At 44.4% G+C, this 18,697-nt stretch overlaps 1 protein-coding gene across 1 annotated transcript in view; it reads left to right on the top strand.

Annotated features, from left to right (window-relative positions):
• GALNT17 (polypeptide N-acetylgalactosaminyltransferase 17) overlaps positions 1–18,484 on the top strand; it is a 421,732-nt gene extending 403,248 nt beyond the window's left edge. Inside the window, exons 10-11 of the mRNA XM_049789513.1 lie at positions 16,325–16,492; positions 17,128–18,484. Of these exons, the coding sequence (XP_049645470.1) occupies positions 16,325–16,492; positions 17,128–17,256 (297 nt within the window). The 3' untranslated portion in view covers positions 17,257–18,484. The remainder of the gene's footprint in view (positions 1–16,324; positions 16,493–17,127) is intronic.
• The last annotated feature ends 213 nt before the right edge of the window (positions 18,485–18,697 follow it).

Below are 18,697 nucleotides of genomic sequence, written 5' to 3'. Positions count from 1 at the left end.
TGACTATTAAGCACATCTTGAATTCTCTAAGAAACTATCAAAAGGAAGATAGGGTCAGTGATACTTAAGTGGAGCAAAGGTAGCTCTGAAAAGAGCAAAGAGAATTTCAATGGCTAGGTGCCATGATTTTTAACATATTCTTTTTTTGTTGTTTTGAATTTTGGGGGGGGCCACACCCGTTATATGGGACACGAGGGGATTGAACCACAGTCTGTCCTAGGCTAGAGCTTGCAAGACAGATGCCTTACCTCTAATGCTAGCACTCCAGCCCCATTTTTAACATATTCTTAAGTGAAAGAATGTAATATAGATGAGAGTGGCCAGATAGATATTCATTTAACACAGATGATAATATAGAAATAAAAAAGTGACTGCTCATCTGTGCACAAAACACAGAAATTATCAGGATTATGTAATGTGAATGCTTTGCTGCAGAGTGCAGGAAGAGTGTGGAAATGGAAACAGAAGGGAGGCAGAAGGGAAACAATGCCTCTCCATGAAGAACTGACTCAAAATAGTGGATGTTTTAAATGGCAAAGAAAACAGTCAATTAAACTAGAATGTAAGGGGGAGGACCCAAAAATGAAATGTGAACATTGTTGAAGCTACCAGACTATATTCAAGATGGATAACATGACCACTTTGAGTTATGAGGAACAATGGAGGTGAGCAGAGGAAGTGTACAGACATTTTGGACCAGATATATAGTTTAAAAAAGGACATTGTTAATATTACTTTTTCCAAATAAGCATTTTTTATAGAGGTCTGCATTTACAATTCTGCAACTATGCTATATGTTTGACTGACTATAAAATGACCTAAAAGTAGGCATAGAAAATGTGGATAATAAGAACCAAAATCTTAGGAACCAAGTATGGGATGGTAGGTTGGCAATCAGAGGCCAGAATCAGCAGATCTTCAATGTCAACATATGTATTTTGCATATATACATAGAAACACTTGTATAAATAAATTTGTAAAACACATGGAGACAAACATTATACTTAATAGGAAAAAATAAAATCCTTCTTTCAAAGATCAGGCACAACACATCACTCCTATTTAGTATATTACTGAAAGTACTTGCCATAGTAATTAGGCAAGAAAAAAGGACAACCAGATAGGAAAGGAAAAAAAAATCAAGCTTTTACTATTTTCAAATACCACAATACTATATTTAGAACATTCTAAAGACTTACAAAGAACTTACAAAGTTTTAGAAACAATAGATTTATATTGGCAGGCAACAAAATTACCACACAAAAGTCCATGGATTTCCTATAATAAAATAAAGAAATAGAAGAAAGAAATTTTAAAAATAATTTCTTTCCAAATAATGCTTCACAAAATGAGGTACCTAGGAATCATCCTAAGAGAAGTGAAAGATCTATACATGGCAAGCTATATAAGACTACCTAAGAAATAGAAGCTAACACAGGGAAGTGAAAACACATTCTCTGCTAAATATTTAAATTTACTTTTGAATAGGGAAGATTAACATCATCAAAACAGTAATACTCCCCAAAGTATTATATAGATTCAGTGAAGTTCCTATAAGGGTATCCATGATATTTTTCAAAGAAATAGACAAACACTTCTTAAATTTATATAAACAATAACCCCTAGATTGCCAACACAATCTTCGGGAAAAAGAAGATGGGGTGCATCATTTTTCTCAACTTCAAACTCCAAAGTTTCCTCAACTCCAAAGTTTCCTCAACTCCAAAGCAGTAGTAATTAAAATCGTGTACTGCTGGCACAGAGAAAGATCCTCAAATAAATAGAATAGAATTGAAAATCCAGTAACAGACCCTCAGGTATATGGTTCATTAATATTCACTAATGAAGGAAAAATTGTAAGTGAAGCAAGGGGAAGCTTCTTTAATAAGTAGTATTGGAAAACTTGGCTGGCTGCATGAAACAAATGAATTTAGACCTATTTCTAATGCCATGCGCAAAAGTTCAATCTAAAAGGATGAAAGATCTTGATATCAGACCTCGATCCATATAATACATAGAAGAGAACATAGAACTCTCCATGACATTAAATCTAGAAGAATCTATACCAATGAAACATCACTGACCAGGGAAGTGGAAGCAAAGATAAACAAAATGAGACTTTATTAAACTAAGAGGCTTTTGTACATCAAATGAAACAATGATCAGGATAAAATGATACCTCAGAAACTGGGAAAAATTATATTTGCCCACCACTCATTCAATAAAGGGTTATATAAAGCATTGGTGGAACAAGAAAGTAAATGTCCAACCTCACCAAAACAAAGAGAGAGAGAGAGAGAAAGAGAGAGAGAGAAGAGATAAATAAAAACTTCTTCTGAAGAAATACAAATGGCTAAAAGGCATATGAAAAAAATACTCTATCATGAATCATCAGGGAAATGCAAACAAAAACAACTTGATATTACCTCACTTCACAGAAATTGGCACTCTTCAAAAACAACAGCTAATGTTGGCATGAATGTGAAAGGGAAAAGTATCCGCTTTCATTGTTGATGGCAGTGTTGACTGGTCCAGCCATTTTGGAAGACAATTTGGACATTCCTCAAAAAGAAAAATTTGAGCTCATGCAACTGAGAAATTCCACTCCTTAGACTATACTCCAGGGTCCAAAAACACAATGCTGGAAAGACCTCCACTCGCCTACATCCCTTGCAGCACTGCTCACAATAGCCAAAATATGAAAACAACCCAAATACTTGCCAAAGAACTGAAGAACATATCACTGGATAAAGAAGCTATGGTACTATACACAATGGAATTCTATTGAGCCATAAGAAAAGATGAAGTCCTACAATTTTCTGCTATGTGGATGGATCTGAAGAGTATCATGTTGAGTAAAGTTAATCAAAGAGAAAAGAACAGACACAGAATGCTCTCTCTCATATATGGAATATAAAGAAACATAATAGTGGAATAAAAAAGGTCCATAGACAGTAGAAACAAAACAGGAGAACTGTTATTCAGTCTGCCACTAGGATGGGAGGTGTGGGACAAAAGCAGACTGGGTAAAAAAGGGAAACTGGGGACACTGATGGAGGGAAGTGGACACTGGTGAAGGATTGGTGTTGGAATATTGTATCTTTGAATCTTAATAAATCTGTAAGTCACATTTAATTAAAAAGAAAATAAGGATTCAACAATAGGGTGGAAAAGAGGGAAGGGAGAGAGGGAGGGAGGGGGGAGGGAGGAAGGAAGGAAGGAAGGAAGGAAGGAAGGAAGGAAGGAAGGAAGGAAGGAAGGAAGGAAGGAAGGAAGGAAGGAAGGAAGGAAGGAAGGAAGGAAGGAAGGAAGGAAGGAAGGAAGGAAGGATGGAAGATAAAAGTTGGCTAACTTTTAGAAAACAATTAATGAGTTTATATACACGATTTTTTAGCAGAGAGAGAAAGAGAGAATACTCTTTCCCAGAAATCCAAGCAATCAATACAGAGGGAGTTGGAGGCAACAATTCCCATTAGTTAATGATTATGGTGGTTAGTAACCTTTGCCATTCAGAACTATCTCTGGACACTAAGATTAGTGGGTGTAATAGAACAAAAACTCTGAGCTATTGGCCTAGTTTCAGTGTCTCTAACCTGGTAAAGGGAACATAAATATTGGGATTCTTTCTCAACAGTAGTTAAAAAGCCTCATGGAGGCCCTGCTTAACCAGCGAGGAGAAATTATTTGCCCATCAGACATCAGCTCTCCAGTTGAAGGACACATTCCAGTGTGCTTCTCTGGCTAAAACACTGCAAGTGTACCTTGATCTAATCATGAGAAAGTAGTTGGTGTTCTACCAAACACCACCCTCTTTTTTTTTTTAATTTTTATTTTGATCATATTGGCTTACATATCTTTCACAGTAGTATTTTAGGTACATATTAACATTGAATCAGGGGAATACCCATCACCAAATTTGTCCTCCCCCCATCCCCGTTTCCTTCCTGCAACCATATCCCCGACCATCACCCCCCGGGCTTCTAGAGTAGATGGACCCCTCTTTATCTAGCTTACTTACTATTAGTGATCATATATCTGTTTGGTCCTGGTACCCTCCCTTGTTTCCCCCTCTATTTGGGAGGTGGAGCTCGATAATTCGAGTTATGTGGTTTTGTTTGAAGGTAAGAAAAGCAATAGAATGAAGAAAAAAATAAGAAAAAATAACAAAATCAAATAAAATAAATCAAATAAGCTGAAAATGGCGGAGTCCTTCTAAAGGCTTTCAACCTCAGTTTGAGTGAGGACATGGAAAAGGTAATTGAATCACCACATCAATACAGAAAGAAATATCAGATTAAATATCCAGTGAGCACTACAGCAATAAAGACAAGCACCACTTAATAGTCATGGTTCTGAAATCAAACCATGCCGGAGTACAAAAAAAAAGATAAAGATAAAATAAAATAAAATAAAATAAAATAAAATAAAATAAAATAGGGGCCCGGAGAGATAGCACAGCGGCATTTGCCTTGCAAGCAGCCGATCCAGGACCAAAGGTGGTTGGTTCAAATCCCGGTGTCCCATATGGTCCCCTGTGCCTGCCAGGAGCTATTTCTGAGCAGACAGCCAGGAGTAACCCCTGAGCATCGCCGGGTGTGGCTCCCAAAAACCAAAATAAATAAATAAATAAATAAAATAAAATTGGAGACATCAACTTCAATATCTACACCAAAATAAAGACGTCAATAAAAACCAATCAATCAATAAATTTATATGAAACACCACCCTCTTTAGAGGTCCAAGTCACTGACTCTGGGAAGGACTGAACCATGCCCAGAGGGAAGCCAGGATTGAACATGGACATCACTGTCACCACCTCCTGGGAGCAGAAAGCTCCTTCCCTAGAGAAGCACAAGATGACTGCAAGGAGGCTACAAGGTGAATTCTGGTTCTTATCATAAGCAAGGTTATGTAAGATAGTAACTTTAGGATAAGCCAGTATCAGGTACACAGGAACTCTCAGTACTATTTTAGCAGTTTGTTAAGAGTCTAAAGCAATTGTGACTTAAGTGTTTTTACCAACTGCTCGAGAAGTGGAATCTGCTGTGTTGGTGGTATAGGGGGCCATAAGGAAAAGTTGGATAATGTTGATGGTCTCTGTTTGCTCAGGTGCCTTTTGCTGAACTTGAGGACATGTGTGTTGGGGGAAGCAGATGACTTTTATTGGGGGCATTGTAAGTTTGGGGGTGAGCTTTGAGAACTCCAGCAGTGGATCCTCCAGGAAGCTAGGCTTGCCAAACTGGTACTGAAAACAGTGGCAGAAACAGGAAATTGGGGTGGCCTAGGGGTGGCTGATGGCTGATGTCCATATGACTGAGTGGGGGAAGGAAACCAGACAGAAAAGCAGAAGTCAAACTTAGCCACTTGGAGCATGGTAATTCCAGCTGTGCCCCTTGAGTAGAGGAAGCTGCCTTGGCTGGGCACAGGGAAGAGAGGGGCCCCAGAGCTGGAGATATAAGCTCTCTGGAGGTTTGACAAAGAGGGACTAAATCAGTCCCAGGAGGGTAGAGAAAGATCAAAAATTGTTTCTCAAACATGGCAGGAGCTCTCAAGAAAGGATGCTATTGTGTCATCATCTGCCTTTGGGAAAACTTATTCTTGAGGCTCACTTTCTGTGGGGGTGTAGGAGCTAAAATGGAGAGAGAAGTGGATGACTTCACCTCAACAGCAATGCTAAAATGGCCTGGCATGCCCTGCCCACCACAACTCCTCACTGCAAGCCTCCCTCTCTGCATCCACCACAGAGCCCCCTCTTGAAGGGTGCTCAGGGAAGCCCCCTGCGATGAGGAAGGAGAGCAGAAATACAATATGAATGGAACCTCTTAAGGGGCATGAGATGCTGGGGATGAAGAGCTGAGCACTAGGAATCCTATTAAAGGAATGGAATTTGCATTAATGGAAATGAAGAGGGCTGGGAGGACAGTGCCAGACAACCCTTTTTGACCAGGGGTTCCCCATAAGTAACCCACAGACCACACAAAAATAAGTTGATGAATGCTGGTACCCAGCAGTGGTGTCAAAGCAGATGGGCATTGCATATAGAAAAAGGATGTTGGAGAAAGCAAGAATCCATTGCCGTGTGCCCCATTCTCCCTTTGAACTCACTTAAATTCAAAAATAACTTATGAGGCAAACTTCATCATGACCCACTTGGAAGCAGAATTCCACAGAGCAAAGGAACTCATTCCAGTAAGGGTCAGGGCTGGAATTTCTCTGACTGGCTCCACACTCACCTCTTGGTGTTCTCCACTCTGCTGGCCCATGAAGACACCTCAAATGCAGATGCAGTCAGCACAATGAGAAAGAGGGATGGCTTTAACTCAAACCTTACTGAGAAGGAAGGCTGGTGTTTGTAGCACTTCTACAGAATCCTACAGGGGACCACCATCATTTCTTGTTTCATACACTGAGACCTGAAACATGTGCACGCAATCTATTGAAATAGAGTTTGTATTCCAGGCCAATTTGCTAACTTGAGCTTTGGAGTAAACTTGAACTATGTTCAGAAGTTCCCTCTGGATCCCAGGGAGCCTGCACTGCTCACAGTGTTCTCTCCCACTTGCCTTTTCCAGGCCCAGCACTCTTAGGATCCCCCCTCCGAAAGGTCTTCAACTTGCCACTGAACTCTGGGGACCAGATGTTCTCTCTCCCTTATCCATCCATCATAGGCTCAGCTCTGCAGGAAAATCAATACACGGTTTCCTGGCACACACTTGTCTCCTGATCATTCTAAGTAGCAAGTGCACTTTCTGGAAGCAGCGCTTTCATCCAGCATGATGAGTCATCATGAGAGAAAGAAGTGGGTGGTGGGGAAAAAGCCCTTGGGGCCAGCCCCCTGAGACTTGGCTCTGGCTCTGCAGCAGGCCTCTGAGCTCCAGGGCTACTTTTTATTTACCCCTCTTGATTGAAGTATAAGGGGCTGAGGACTATAGGCTGTTTCTATTTAAAGTGCCCCTGTTGGGTGAGTTTTTGACAAGGGTGCGCACACTCAGGAACTGCCTCCCCAATTACTTCATCACCCCCCAGGATACCTCCTGCCCCCTTATTCCAATCTGACTCCTCTTTACTCCTTGTCCATGTTGGATATAATTTTGTGCTGTATATCTTTGTTTTCAATGAGGGATCTGCCATAGAGATGCTTCCAGACTTGAGATTTCTAGCGATGGACCTGGGTCATGGCCACAGTGATCTGAGGGTGGGGCAGTTGTGCCTAGTTATCTGACTGAAGCTTCCCACATGTCCAAGACAGGGACCAAGCACACAAAGAACATTCCTGTACAGTCACCAAAAGCCATGCTGGAAGTTTCTGCCCAATAATTAGCAAATAAGTTCACTTAAAACAGGTTTTAATCAATGAAACCCATCTCTCTTTCTCCTGGATAAAAAACAAAAGTAAACTATATTTTTTTTATTTAGCCTTGGATTTCTGCACTCCCTGTGCCTGGTTTTAAAGTGATGAGAAAGATCCTTAATGTGGAAGCAATTGCTAGCCATGTTTTTATTGACAATTCAATGGATTTTTGCCGTGTTCCAGAGTCATTCCACAGTTATTTGGCTGGCTTTTGTTTATTTGGCTGTAACCAGCATATTTTAGTTTTCCCTCAAGGCTGCTAAATGTGGGTTAATAGTTGTGTGTGCCTCTTCGATCATTTCAAATAGAAAATTCTTTTTTCTCCTAAATGAGAATTAATTGTATCTGAGCTCAGAGGTTTTTGTAGAATGCATTAGGGTTGTGGATAACGACGTTCATTTCTTCTCTTGGGCCCAGCAGCCAAACCTAAAATAATCCCATCTAATTCAAAAGACATTTAAGAGCATTTTCTTTCTTCAAGATCCTTCTCTGGGTTCTCATGTTATGTACAAATGGGTATCATGCACCTGTCTGAAAATTTCAGGATGTGGTCACAAAGCAAGACACATTCAGGAGACCCAGTAGGTGAGTGGTGCTGTGTAGTGGATCCAAGAACACAGGAGGGAGATCTTCTCCCTGTGTGTAGAGAAAGCAAGTGGTGGGTTTGTTTTTAGAACCGAAGTTCTTGGTCAAGCCAAACAGGAAAGTCTGGAGGGGTACATTGGGCCCATTGTACAAAGTCATGATCAAGATTTGCTCCTGGTTTTGTGGACAGTGGGAGTATTGAGACATGGCTGACATGACTCAAACCTGCAAGTCTGGAAGGAAGTGGGGAGCAAAAGATCCTCAATCTGACTCTGAGGTCCACAAAGAAATATGTGTGAAACATGGAAACAGTCACCCACTTCATGGATAAAGAGGTTAGAGGGAGGGTGAATGGAGCTTACTTCAGTCTTCAGACCGAGAGCCTGGGGAAGGATGGGGGCATAACCAGAGTGTCAGGGAGCAGGGTATCTGTATCTCTACTAGAGAAGAGAGGTCTCTGGGGCATCCAGGCTGGGAACATGTGCTTTCCTCTGAGAATCCTTGTCAATTGGTGCCAGGCTTTGACTTTGTGGGTAAGCACACAGAGCTTAGAAGAAGAGATAATTTCCAGCCATAGAGTGAGGGGCACTAGCTAGTGGAGATTCTAGATGGACCATGACAAATGCAACTGAAAATCTTTCTTGTTACATGAAAATTGGTCCCCACCCATGAGCCCTTGTTGTAGGGCAGCTCCTATGAAGGCAGGATCAGGGAACTGGAAGAGTTTTCCACCACAGTTTAAAGGACTACTTCGAAATAGGTTTCAAAAACATCCCAAGAGGACTGTCTCAAGGCCAAAATGCATGCTAAACTAGGCAGTTTACAAACAGATGAGTGAGTCTAAGCAGATATCCCTTCTATAAAATGAAAATAAGGGCAAATTTGGCAAAGGGAATGTATAATCAAAATATTGAACAGTTGGAAGATGATCAGACTTAGTATCCTAATGTCCTTGAATTTTATTGAGTGAAAGTGCTAGTGAAGATACTGAGGAGCCAGAATTTAGCTCAGCAGAGAGCATTTGCCTTGTGTGTTCCAGGCCCTAAAATTTATCCTTAACATCTCCACCCTCCTGTGCAAATTAAGCAGAAGAGAAAATTCATTTCCTAAGAAACTGGAGAGGAGCTCAATAGACTACAGCACATGATTTGCATGCAGGAGTCCTGTTTGATCCTTATGAGTCCTTATGATCCCCAAGCACCACCAGTAGTGACTGCTAAGCAATATATGGGGGGGGGGGTAGCTCTAGCTCTTGAGTAGTGCTGAGTGTGATCTTCACATTGAATCACTTAAGATTTTGCTAAGTAAGGATTAAATTTGTGAGTGGACAATAAGTTAGAGTAATGAACCATAACTACTAACAAGTAAACCTAAACACAAGCTGTCCAAGCTAGGCAAATAAAGGAGGAAACAAAAATAGAGAAGCCTGGACCATGGCCCAAAGGGACAGAAGGGTTGAGGTAGGCAGTAGCCTTGGCAGATCATGAAGAATAATTAAAACTAGTGGCCTAAATTCTTTGCTAAAGAAACAGAGAGTGATGCCATATGTGTTTTTTAAATTCAGATGTGTGTATATATATACATATATGTACATGTTACATATATATATTTAAGATTACTTAGTTAAAGGGAAAGAATAGATGGTCAAGATCTGTTGGGAAAAGGGAAAATTGAAGAGACTGGGACACTGATGAAGCACATTGTCCAGTAGGTGTTCCCCTAATCTTGCTATAGGAGGACTTTACTCCCAGTTAGTGGGATCAGTGTGGGGTATCTCTCGAGTCTGCATCAGCCCCCTCCACCTCCAGAGCTTGAGTGGTGGACCCTGTAGTCAAACCATCCTGAAGTTCACATGCTTCTCACTCAGCCCCATTCTCAGGATTCCAGAGAGCCCAGTGTCTGATCTAGTCTCCTGCCTCTACTATCTCCCTATCAGCAGTGACACATTGCAGTCAAGAATTCTGCCAAGATCCTCTAAAACTCACTTCTTTTTTCTTGTACTTTTATGACCACACACGTGATGCTCAGGGGTTACTCCTAGCTTTGCACTCAGGAATTACTCCTGGCAGTGCTCAGGGATCATATGAGATAACATTATTCAAACCCAGGTTGCTGCATGTAAGGCAAGCATCCTACCCACTGTAATATTATTCCAGTCCCTGGAACTTACTTCTTGCTGGCTGAGTCCCTCTGGCTGCCATGGCGCATTCTCTCCTCTGAGGAACTTTCTCTCACTCCTTTACTGGACAGTTCCCTCCTGACTAGCTCTCAACTCACACAGCATGTTTTATTGATGAATGCATGCCATCATCCTCACCTCTGCTCCCTGATTGAGCTGTTAAAGCCAAAAGACAATGCCATTCATTTATGTAGTCAAAGAGAAATTAACAAGTACATTCCATGCTCCAGGTACTCTTCGAAGAGTTAGAGTCCTGAGCAGAATCAGAAGCAAAAATTGTGCCTTTACACCCCATCACATGGCAACAGCACCAAAGTATATAATTAAGGGCATTTCTAGCAAATTCTGGGAGAGAAGGAAAACACTTGAATAAGGAGTAAATGGCGAAGGGAAGACTTCAAAGAAGATGGGTAAGCCCCTGCCTCAACTCCTACCAAAGAGGCAGAGAGGCTCAAGGTATCCCCAACCACAGAGTTTGATCAGCACTATAACCTTGGTCCCTTGCATTGAATTGCCAGGCCAAGTTGGCCATGTATGGCTGAATTGAGGTTCTTGCCTTGCATTCAGCTTGCCTCAGCTAGATCTCTAATACTCCATATGACTCCCTAGAGTAACACCAGTTGTGATTCCTGAGCATAGAGTCAAGAGTAAGCACTAAACACAGACAAGTATGATCCGAAAACAAAAACAAAAATGGTATTCCAAGGATGTCAAGGGAGTCACCAAGATGGCTAAGTGCATTCAACCTGAGACTTTTGAGAAAAAAATGGATTGAGCCATGGGGCAGGGTAATTTGAAAAGAAGGACTAGTCAGTACAGTGGCTCAGAGCAGAAGCTGGCACAGCCTGTTACCCTATTAACAAGAAGGACAGTGTGATGAACATGGGGAAAATGGGGTAAAGCAAAGGACTCAACTCAGAGAGCTACTATGAGGTCGCCTTGTGTCCTGTTATCTGTCAGGAAGACTTTTGGACTTTGGTTTGAAGTGACATGGAGGATTTTAAACTGGGGAATGACATGATCTGATTCTGGTTCACAGCAGCATTATTATATATGTGTAGCACTTTGAAAGCAATCACTGGAGATACTGCATTACCAAAGTGCCCAAGGGGCTGATGGGAACCAGGAGACCTATTAAGATTGTGTAAGATTGAAGAGATTGGAGCAGGGAGGTGGCAATAGGGATGAAGACAAGATGTGGAATTAGTGAACTGAAAATGGAAGACAAGTAGGAGGAAGCTCTGAGATTTGATCTAAGTTACTAGAAGAACTAAGATGCCTTTACCAACGAAGAGCAGGTTTTGGGTATGTGGGCAGTGAGATTCTGAAACATAGAAAGGGTTGGAATCCATTTAGACCACATGCATTTGTTTATTAGACATTCTGGTGGGATTAAGGGGGGGAGCAGGGTGTACACAGCTGAATTGGAGAAAAAGTTTGATTTGCAGCTATTAGCAATTTAGCACATGTGCCAAGTTATCACATAAATGCCACCAAACAAAGATATCTCCAGAGTAGCAAAGTCCTCAAGAGTGGGGGTGTAGTGGGGGTGTAGCAAGAAGTATATCCCCTGCACTCCACATAGCATCTAGCCCAGAGTCAGTACCCAGCGCCAAGCCTAAGGAAACCAGTAAAGCGGCTTGTTAGTGGACCTGCTGGTTTTCACCAGCATGGTGGGACAGATGCTAATGTGTGAGGCATTGAGGACCTGGAAGAAATTCCAAGACAAAACCAGGGGGCAGCAGAGCAATGTCTATGGAAGGTTTTCTGAGCATCTAGATCTCCTCATGTCTGTAGTTTCTCTAACTGAAGAAATGGAAGGGAAGAGGGAAACTCATAAGGAGGAGCTGAGCCTGCAGGGAAGGGAACTAGGAGAAAGACTTTGCCTGGGAGGGGGCCTCGGGGTGTAAGACTCCAAAGACTATAGAGCTGCAAAGAGGGTATGGCAGGAGAAATAATGAGGACAGGACAGAATCACACTGAAGTCTGGAAGGTTAGAGCCTGAAAATTCCAAAACAGTAGGAGTTGTTGTCTCCTGGGAGATGCTGTAACCATCTAGGGTACATTAAGTGGCCCGAGGTGCAACTGGGGACACATTTCTGTTATTTTTCTTTTCTGTTCATTTGCTTTGGCCTTAGGGCCACACCAGAAGCACTTCTTTCTGGTTTTATACTCAGGGGATTCCTGCTGTAGGACACAGGTGGGGGGATATATGGTGCTACGGCTCAGACCAGGGTTGTCTGCATGTAAGGCAAGTACTTACCTGCTGTACTATCACACCAGCCCCTATGGTAGTTTCATTAAAGAAGGTAGATTTTGGGCTGTGGAGATGTTCAACAAACAGGCTTACCTCATGCTTTTCACAATTCAGTCCCTCATTCCACGGGTTCCCTGAGCACAAACAAACGAACTAGAAAATGGTGGGAGATGTGAAGTGGTTTTTTTTTTTCCTGAAAAGGGAAAATCAAGGAAAATGAGTTAAGAGTTCAGATGAGACCCAATGGCATTCTGAAATCAGGAGCAAAGTCTCTATGAACTGGGGCAGGACACTGGATTCAGGATTGGTGGCAGGGCCATTTGGATGAAGGGCCACACACCAGAACCCTCTTCCTTGAGGAGAAATGAGGGCTGTTGGCTTAATGTCTTACAACCTTTCAAAGGAGCTCTCTGACCTTGACCCTGCATCCTTGACTAGAACGGCAGAGCTGTGTACAATCTTGAATAGTCGCTTTGCTTCCAAAAAATAAAACCTACAAACCACATAGGGCCTTAGCATAGCCCCTCCCTGACAGCAATCATCCCCACTAGATTCTGCTCACAGTCTCTGCATCCCTTCTTAAGCCCCTCCCAGTCTCTCCCATAGCCCATTCCTCCCTTGGCCCCACCCACAGTTTCTCCCACGCCCATCACTCCCTGGACCCACCCACAAGAGGTCCTCCCTTGGCCCCGCCTACAAAGGCCCCTCCCACAAAGGCCCCTCTGCTTGTCCATGCAACTGTTCTCAGGCCCTTAGGACTTGGACTGGGCTTTGGCCTTTGCAGGCCCCAACTGCACGGGTGTCATTGTTTTCTATCCTAGTAGAGCCCAGAACAGAGAGCCTTACTCCTCACGTGACATTCAGCTTCGCTCTTTAAACATGTGGGTCACAGATATGCTCAGTTAATTAATGTTCTTAGCGCTACTCATTTGCCTGCTGGATAATAGATTGATTCATAATTTCAATAAGCAGCTGTGTATGTCTTTCCCAGAATATAAAGGCAGCGAACTGTCATTCATCACTTTGCATTTTGGTGAATTTAAATAGATTTCAGGAGACATTGTTTAGGGAGGGGAGGAAGGTTTCTGATTTTGCCTTTAACAATTACTCTGATTTGGAACTAATTTGGGTTTAAAGCACGTTAACCGCCTCTTTCTCAAGGGCACTTAATGAACTCCCCATCACTTGTTTCACTTGTTTTCAAAGGAGCAGGCTGCTCCCCTCTGGAAGTCAGAACAGGGGTTCTGGGGAGCATCCCCAGGGGCTGAGAACTGCTGAGACCTCCCCAGAGCAGGCAATGCTACTCCCAGTTCTGCTTCATGCATTCTTGGATGAGGCCCCTCTGCTGTGCAGCCTCTGGAGACCCCTAGAGAGGGAAGAGGACCAACTAGGTGACCAGATGCCCCCAAGCCTATTTTCTTTATGTGTAGAATAAGGAGAGTTTTGGAGTTCTTCTGAGCTATGGAGAAAATGGCATGATTCATACAGCTTTAAAATGACACCTACCTTGGGGCCAGAGACATAGCACGGCAAATAAGGTGCTTGTCTTGCACACAAACAACGCAGGTTCAATCCCTAGATTCCCCAAGAGTGATCTCTAAGTGCAGGGTGATAATATAACAGAGTGTGACCCCCCAAAGATTTAACAAATTCAAATAATGCCAGCCTGTCTTCATGTATGCCAACAGGCAATGCTATTGTTACATTACGGGGCAGATGCTGCAGAAGGAAGCTTCAGTCCCGCCCAAGCCTGCACTGGCATCATTGCCATGGGAACAGGATCCCTCCTACAGAGTCCATACAGCAGTGGCTCAGGCTGGGCAGCTTGAACTCTTCAAACTTGCTTTAAGATTGAGACATCGGGCCAGAGAGCTGAGGCACATGCCTGGCATTGTGCTTGATTTTTCCAGAAACCCACCAGGAGTGATCCTCAGGCTAGGGCCAGGAATAAGCCAAGTATGGCCCCACACCCCAAAATAGACACCTAAACAAACAAACATGGGTAATTGTTCCCCCCATGGAGACATGCTCATCCATAGACACAAAGCACTTGGTGGAGGGTCAGAGGGTGACTTTCCTACCCAACAATGAATGAAGTGAGCTAAACATGTTACTTGCCCCTACTGCAGCACAACAGACAATCTACTTATGTCCAGAGTAGCACCTCAGGGTTTTAAACAACGTGGGCAGACTGGAGTGGGGAGGCCAGCTTGGGCCTTCTTGTGCAGAGCAGCAGAGAAAATCATCTGTGTATCAGCTACAGCTGCATAACCACCATTCCAAAAGTCAGTGGCATTTATTATTGCTCAGGGACCACAGGTCAGCAGCATGGTTCTGCCATCTGGATCAGGCTCAGCGATCTGGGCTGGATTTATACCTGCATCTGCCAACGAGCATGTCGACTCAGGCCTGGCTGAACTCGGTAGTGTCTCTTGTCTGGTGATTGACTAGCTGTGCATTAGATCCTGCTTTTTCACCCTGGAATCCCCAGCACAGCTGGGCCAACAGCAGAGAGAGGAAATGGACAAAGGTCAAGATCCATCTAGGAATAGGCACTTTTCCCCATCTTTGCTTCTGCGACACTGTCAACAAGAGCAAGTCACAAATCCAACTAATATTGAGGTCTTGGGAAGTTGCCTCTGAGTCTTGATGGGAATTGCTGTGCTTTATGTATGTAGAGACATGAGAGTATAAAGGCTGTGGCCTAGACAAGTCTCCAGCACTGTGGCTGACTTTGATGTAAAAGTGATGCCATTGTGCTATGTGGGAGGTTTCTTCTTTCTCATTATGATGTTGCAGCATTTTGTCACGAATAATTACAATTGCAGAATTTCACTAATACTTTACATAGTGTTGCAATAATCATTTCACCAGATGTTGGAATCAATACTTTATCCACAAACTCTTGTTCATAGTTGGGGAATTTCCTGGGAGTGGATTTTTTTAAAAGTGGATGTAATAAAGGAGAGGAATATGTTCAAAACGCAAAAGGCACGTTCTAAATGTTTGAAGGATAGAACTCTTCCTTCAGCTCATCTCATGCTGACCTTGACAACAGGAACACAGGTTGAAAAAGCAGCATCTTATTGTTTTTATTGTTTCTTTTCTTTTTTTTTCTTTTATTTTATTTTTGGGTCACACCCGGCAGTGCTCAGGGGTTATTCCTGACTCTGCACTCAGAAATAATTCCTGGCAGGCTGGGGAGACCATAAGGGATGCCAGGAATTGAACCACCATCTGTCCTGGGTCAGCTGCATGCAAGGCAACCACCCTACCGCTGTACTATCTCTCCTGCCCCTATTTTTATTGTTTCTTAGTAGTTCATACCTGTAAGGTTGAGGCTGTGTGTGTGTGTGTGTGTGTGTGTGTGTGTGTGTGTGTGTGTGTGTGCTCTGTACTGGCCTCTGGGGCCCTCTGAAGCAAGTTCATGTCATTTCTGCATGTTTACAAGGTTTCAAGATAGGTGATTGGCTAAGGTGGTCCATCCAGCCTGTGGAAGCAGAGGCAGTTTTTCTAAACCAGCTGTGATGTCCTGCCTTTCACTGACTCAACTGTACATGGCTTCCCAGCCTATACCCCATTTGCAGATAGAAAAGGCAAGCCCAGAATCACTGTGAGCATACTCAGAATATCAGAGTAGCCCAAGAACACTATCTTCAGGCACAGCAAGCCACAAGGTTTCTGGAAGTAGCTAACCTGGAAACCTGGGCTTTGAGGTTCGCTTGGATGGCAGAGTTCTTGGCTCTACAACTGTTTCCTTCCTCCCCTCCTTTCTTCATCCCTCCCCTCCCGTTACTACCAATCTCCTCCCTCCCCTCCCTTCTCCTTCCTTCTCTTCTCTTCCCCCTCCCTCTTCTCCCCTTCCCTTCTCTTCTCTTTCTTTCCTCCCATCATTGCCCCTTTCACCCCTCCTCTTTCTTATCCTCTCTTCTCTCCCCTTTTCTCCCTTCAGCTTGCCCGCTACACTAAGGAAGGCTTCCTGCATCTGGGGGCCCTTGGGACCACTACACTCCTGCCGGACACTCGCTGCCTGGTGGACAATGCCAAGAGCCGACTACCCCAGCTCCTGGACTGTGACAAGGTCAAGAGCAGTCTGTCCAAGCGCTGGAACTTCATCCAGGTGAGCACTTTGTGGTGGGCAGCACCCCAGAGCAGTAGGACAGTGCAGGTCATGGGGAAGTGGGCTAGACCATGCCCACCCACCAAGGGTAACTGCAAGTTACTTTGTCTTCAGGGACATGGGTGTGCTGGATTTCCAGTCCATTGGTCATCCTGAGACTGCAGCCATTTGGGGGAGGCATGGAGATGGCTCCCCTGAAATCTGCTCAGTCAGCAGGTCTGAGAATGTCAGAAGAACTTTGGGATAGTCCCTATCTGAGTCCTCCAATTCTGCTGGGCACCAAAGTTCCCCTTCTAACCCACAAAAGCCCATTTATTCTGTGACCTCAGGGTTTTCAAAAAAAAGCAATCCTTCATCCACCAGAGGTCTTGCAAAGGACCCTATGAGACTGACCTTCTGTCTCTTTTTTTCCTGTTTCTTTTTTTTCTTGTCTCTTACTCTCTCTTCTCTCTTGTGTATCTGTCTCTTTATTTTTCTCTTCCTCTATGTCTCTGTCTCTTTGTCTCTACTGAACTTTGACTCTGGGTCTCTTTGTTTCTCTGTGTCTCTTGACGTCTGCTGATTTCTGATGTCTCTATGTCTCTGCACCTTCCTCTCTGTCTCTGGCCATCTCTTTCTTTCTCTCTCTGCCCCAGAATGGCGCCATCATGAACAAGGCCACAGGGCGCTGCCTGGAGGTGGAAAACCATGGCCTAGCTGGCATCGACCTCATCCTCCGCAGCTGCACAGGGCAGAGGTGGACCATCAAGAACTTCATCAAGTAGCGGAGAAGCCTGGTCCTGTTCCAGCAGCATTGGAAGAGCCAGTAGGGTGGGGGTTCAGCGGGTGCATTGGGAGGGGTCTCAAAGCTTTCTAGGGTGGTGGGACTCTCTGGCTACATCCTTATTGAATCACTCTGAGGGTCACTCTGAGTCTTGTGCCTCCTGGGAACAATCTCGGATCTTTGAGACCAGGTGCCACGCAGGCCTGGTACCCAGGAAAATGGGGAGCTTCGACTTGCTCACACAGCCAACTTCACCATTGGTGATAACAGGATCCCTCCTCATCCTCGCCTTTTACAGCAGCAGCATCTGGGTTCCTCTCCAGCCCTCAGCCAAACCAGTGACATCCTACTTGCCCCTCCATAGAGGAGGCAGTGATACCCTGAGGCTCAGTTTCCCTTGAGATTCTTTCTGCTTAGACCTTCGTTCATTGCCCAAGGCTGCTGTCTCCAACCCTTTTCCAAGACTGTGGCCATGAGTGGACAGCTCTGGACCAACCTCAGACACCACTAAGGAGCTGACACTCCAAAGGACATCTGGTCACTGGGGGCTTGGGTTGCTGCTCTACTTGGGGTTCCGGAGAGCCAGGCATGCAGAGTTTTCAGGGGAGACTGGGTGGCTGACTTGCGCAGGACAGGGAGTTCTGAGTCCTGGAGGCTGCCTGGGGGAGTAGCCAGGGGCCAGAGGCTTGGGGATGCTTGTGTTTACACATGTCACCCTTGTTCTACCAGCGGAAGGAGGCAGCTGATTCCTCTCTGAGAAGTAAGATGGTCCTGTTTGCACCTGTAAATCAGAGTTCCCGTATGGCTGTGTGTGCATGCGCATGAGTCTGCGTGCCCAGCAGGTGCAAAATGTGTGTGTGCGTGAGCACATGGTGCATGTGTGTGCGAATGCGTGACTGGTGAGCAGTGCTGGGAAATGGACTTGGTCTCGCTACTTCATTGCTCTGGGGGTTCAGGTCAAGGATGTTGAGAGGCTGTGGGTGTGGCTGTCTGCCATTGGCCAGAGGGTCTGGCTTAATCTGGTCTTGATTGGTGCCCAGTCGGAGGGCTGTCCCTTCTGCTGATTTCCATTCTTCCCTGGTGCAGTCCTGAACCCAGCCCTGTCCGGAACCCAGCTCTGTAGTTGTTCAGTTTGGACTCCCTCGTGTCTCTGTCGGTGGCATCTTCTTGGCGTTCATCCTACCCCATCTGCCCTCTTGTGAAATAAATACCTGTGAGCACTTCCCTAAGCAGTTCCTTTGCTTCTTCATCCTGCCTTGTGGGGCTGAGTTTCGGATGGTGCTTAATGCCAAAGCCATCAGGGCCAGGTTGGCTTGGCCAGAAGGTCTGGACAGAATGGCATTTGGCTGGGAGCTGTGTGGCGGACAGTGACCAGAGAGAGGTCCGGTCTAGTTGTCTGATCTGCCCTCTATGGCCACTTTCCATCCACCTGCGGGACACCC

This window comes from Suncus etruscus, chromosome 15 (genome assembly GCF_024139225.1).
Source record: "Suncus etruscus isolate mSunEtr1 chromosome 15, mSunEtr1.pri.cur, whole genome shotgun sequence".
NCBI classification, from domain to species: domain Eukaryota; kingdom Metazoa; phylum Chordata; class Mammalia; order Eulipotyphla; family Soricidae; genus Suncus; species Suncus etruscus.
The sequence above is the reverse complement of the archived record's forward strand: the minus strand, read 5'-3'. Positions and strand labels throughout refer to the sequence as shown.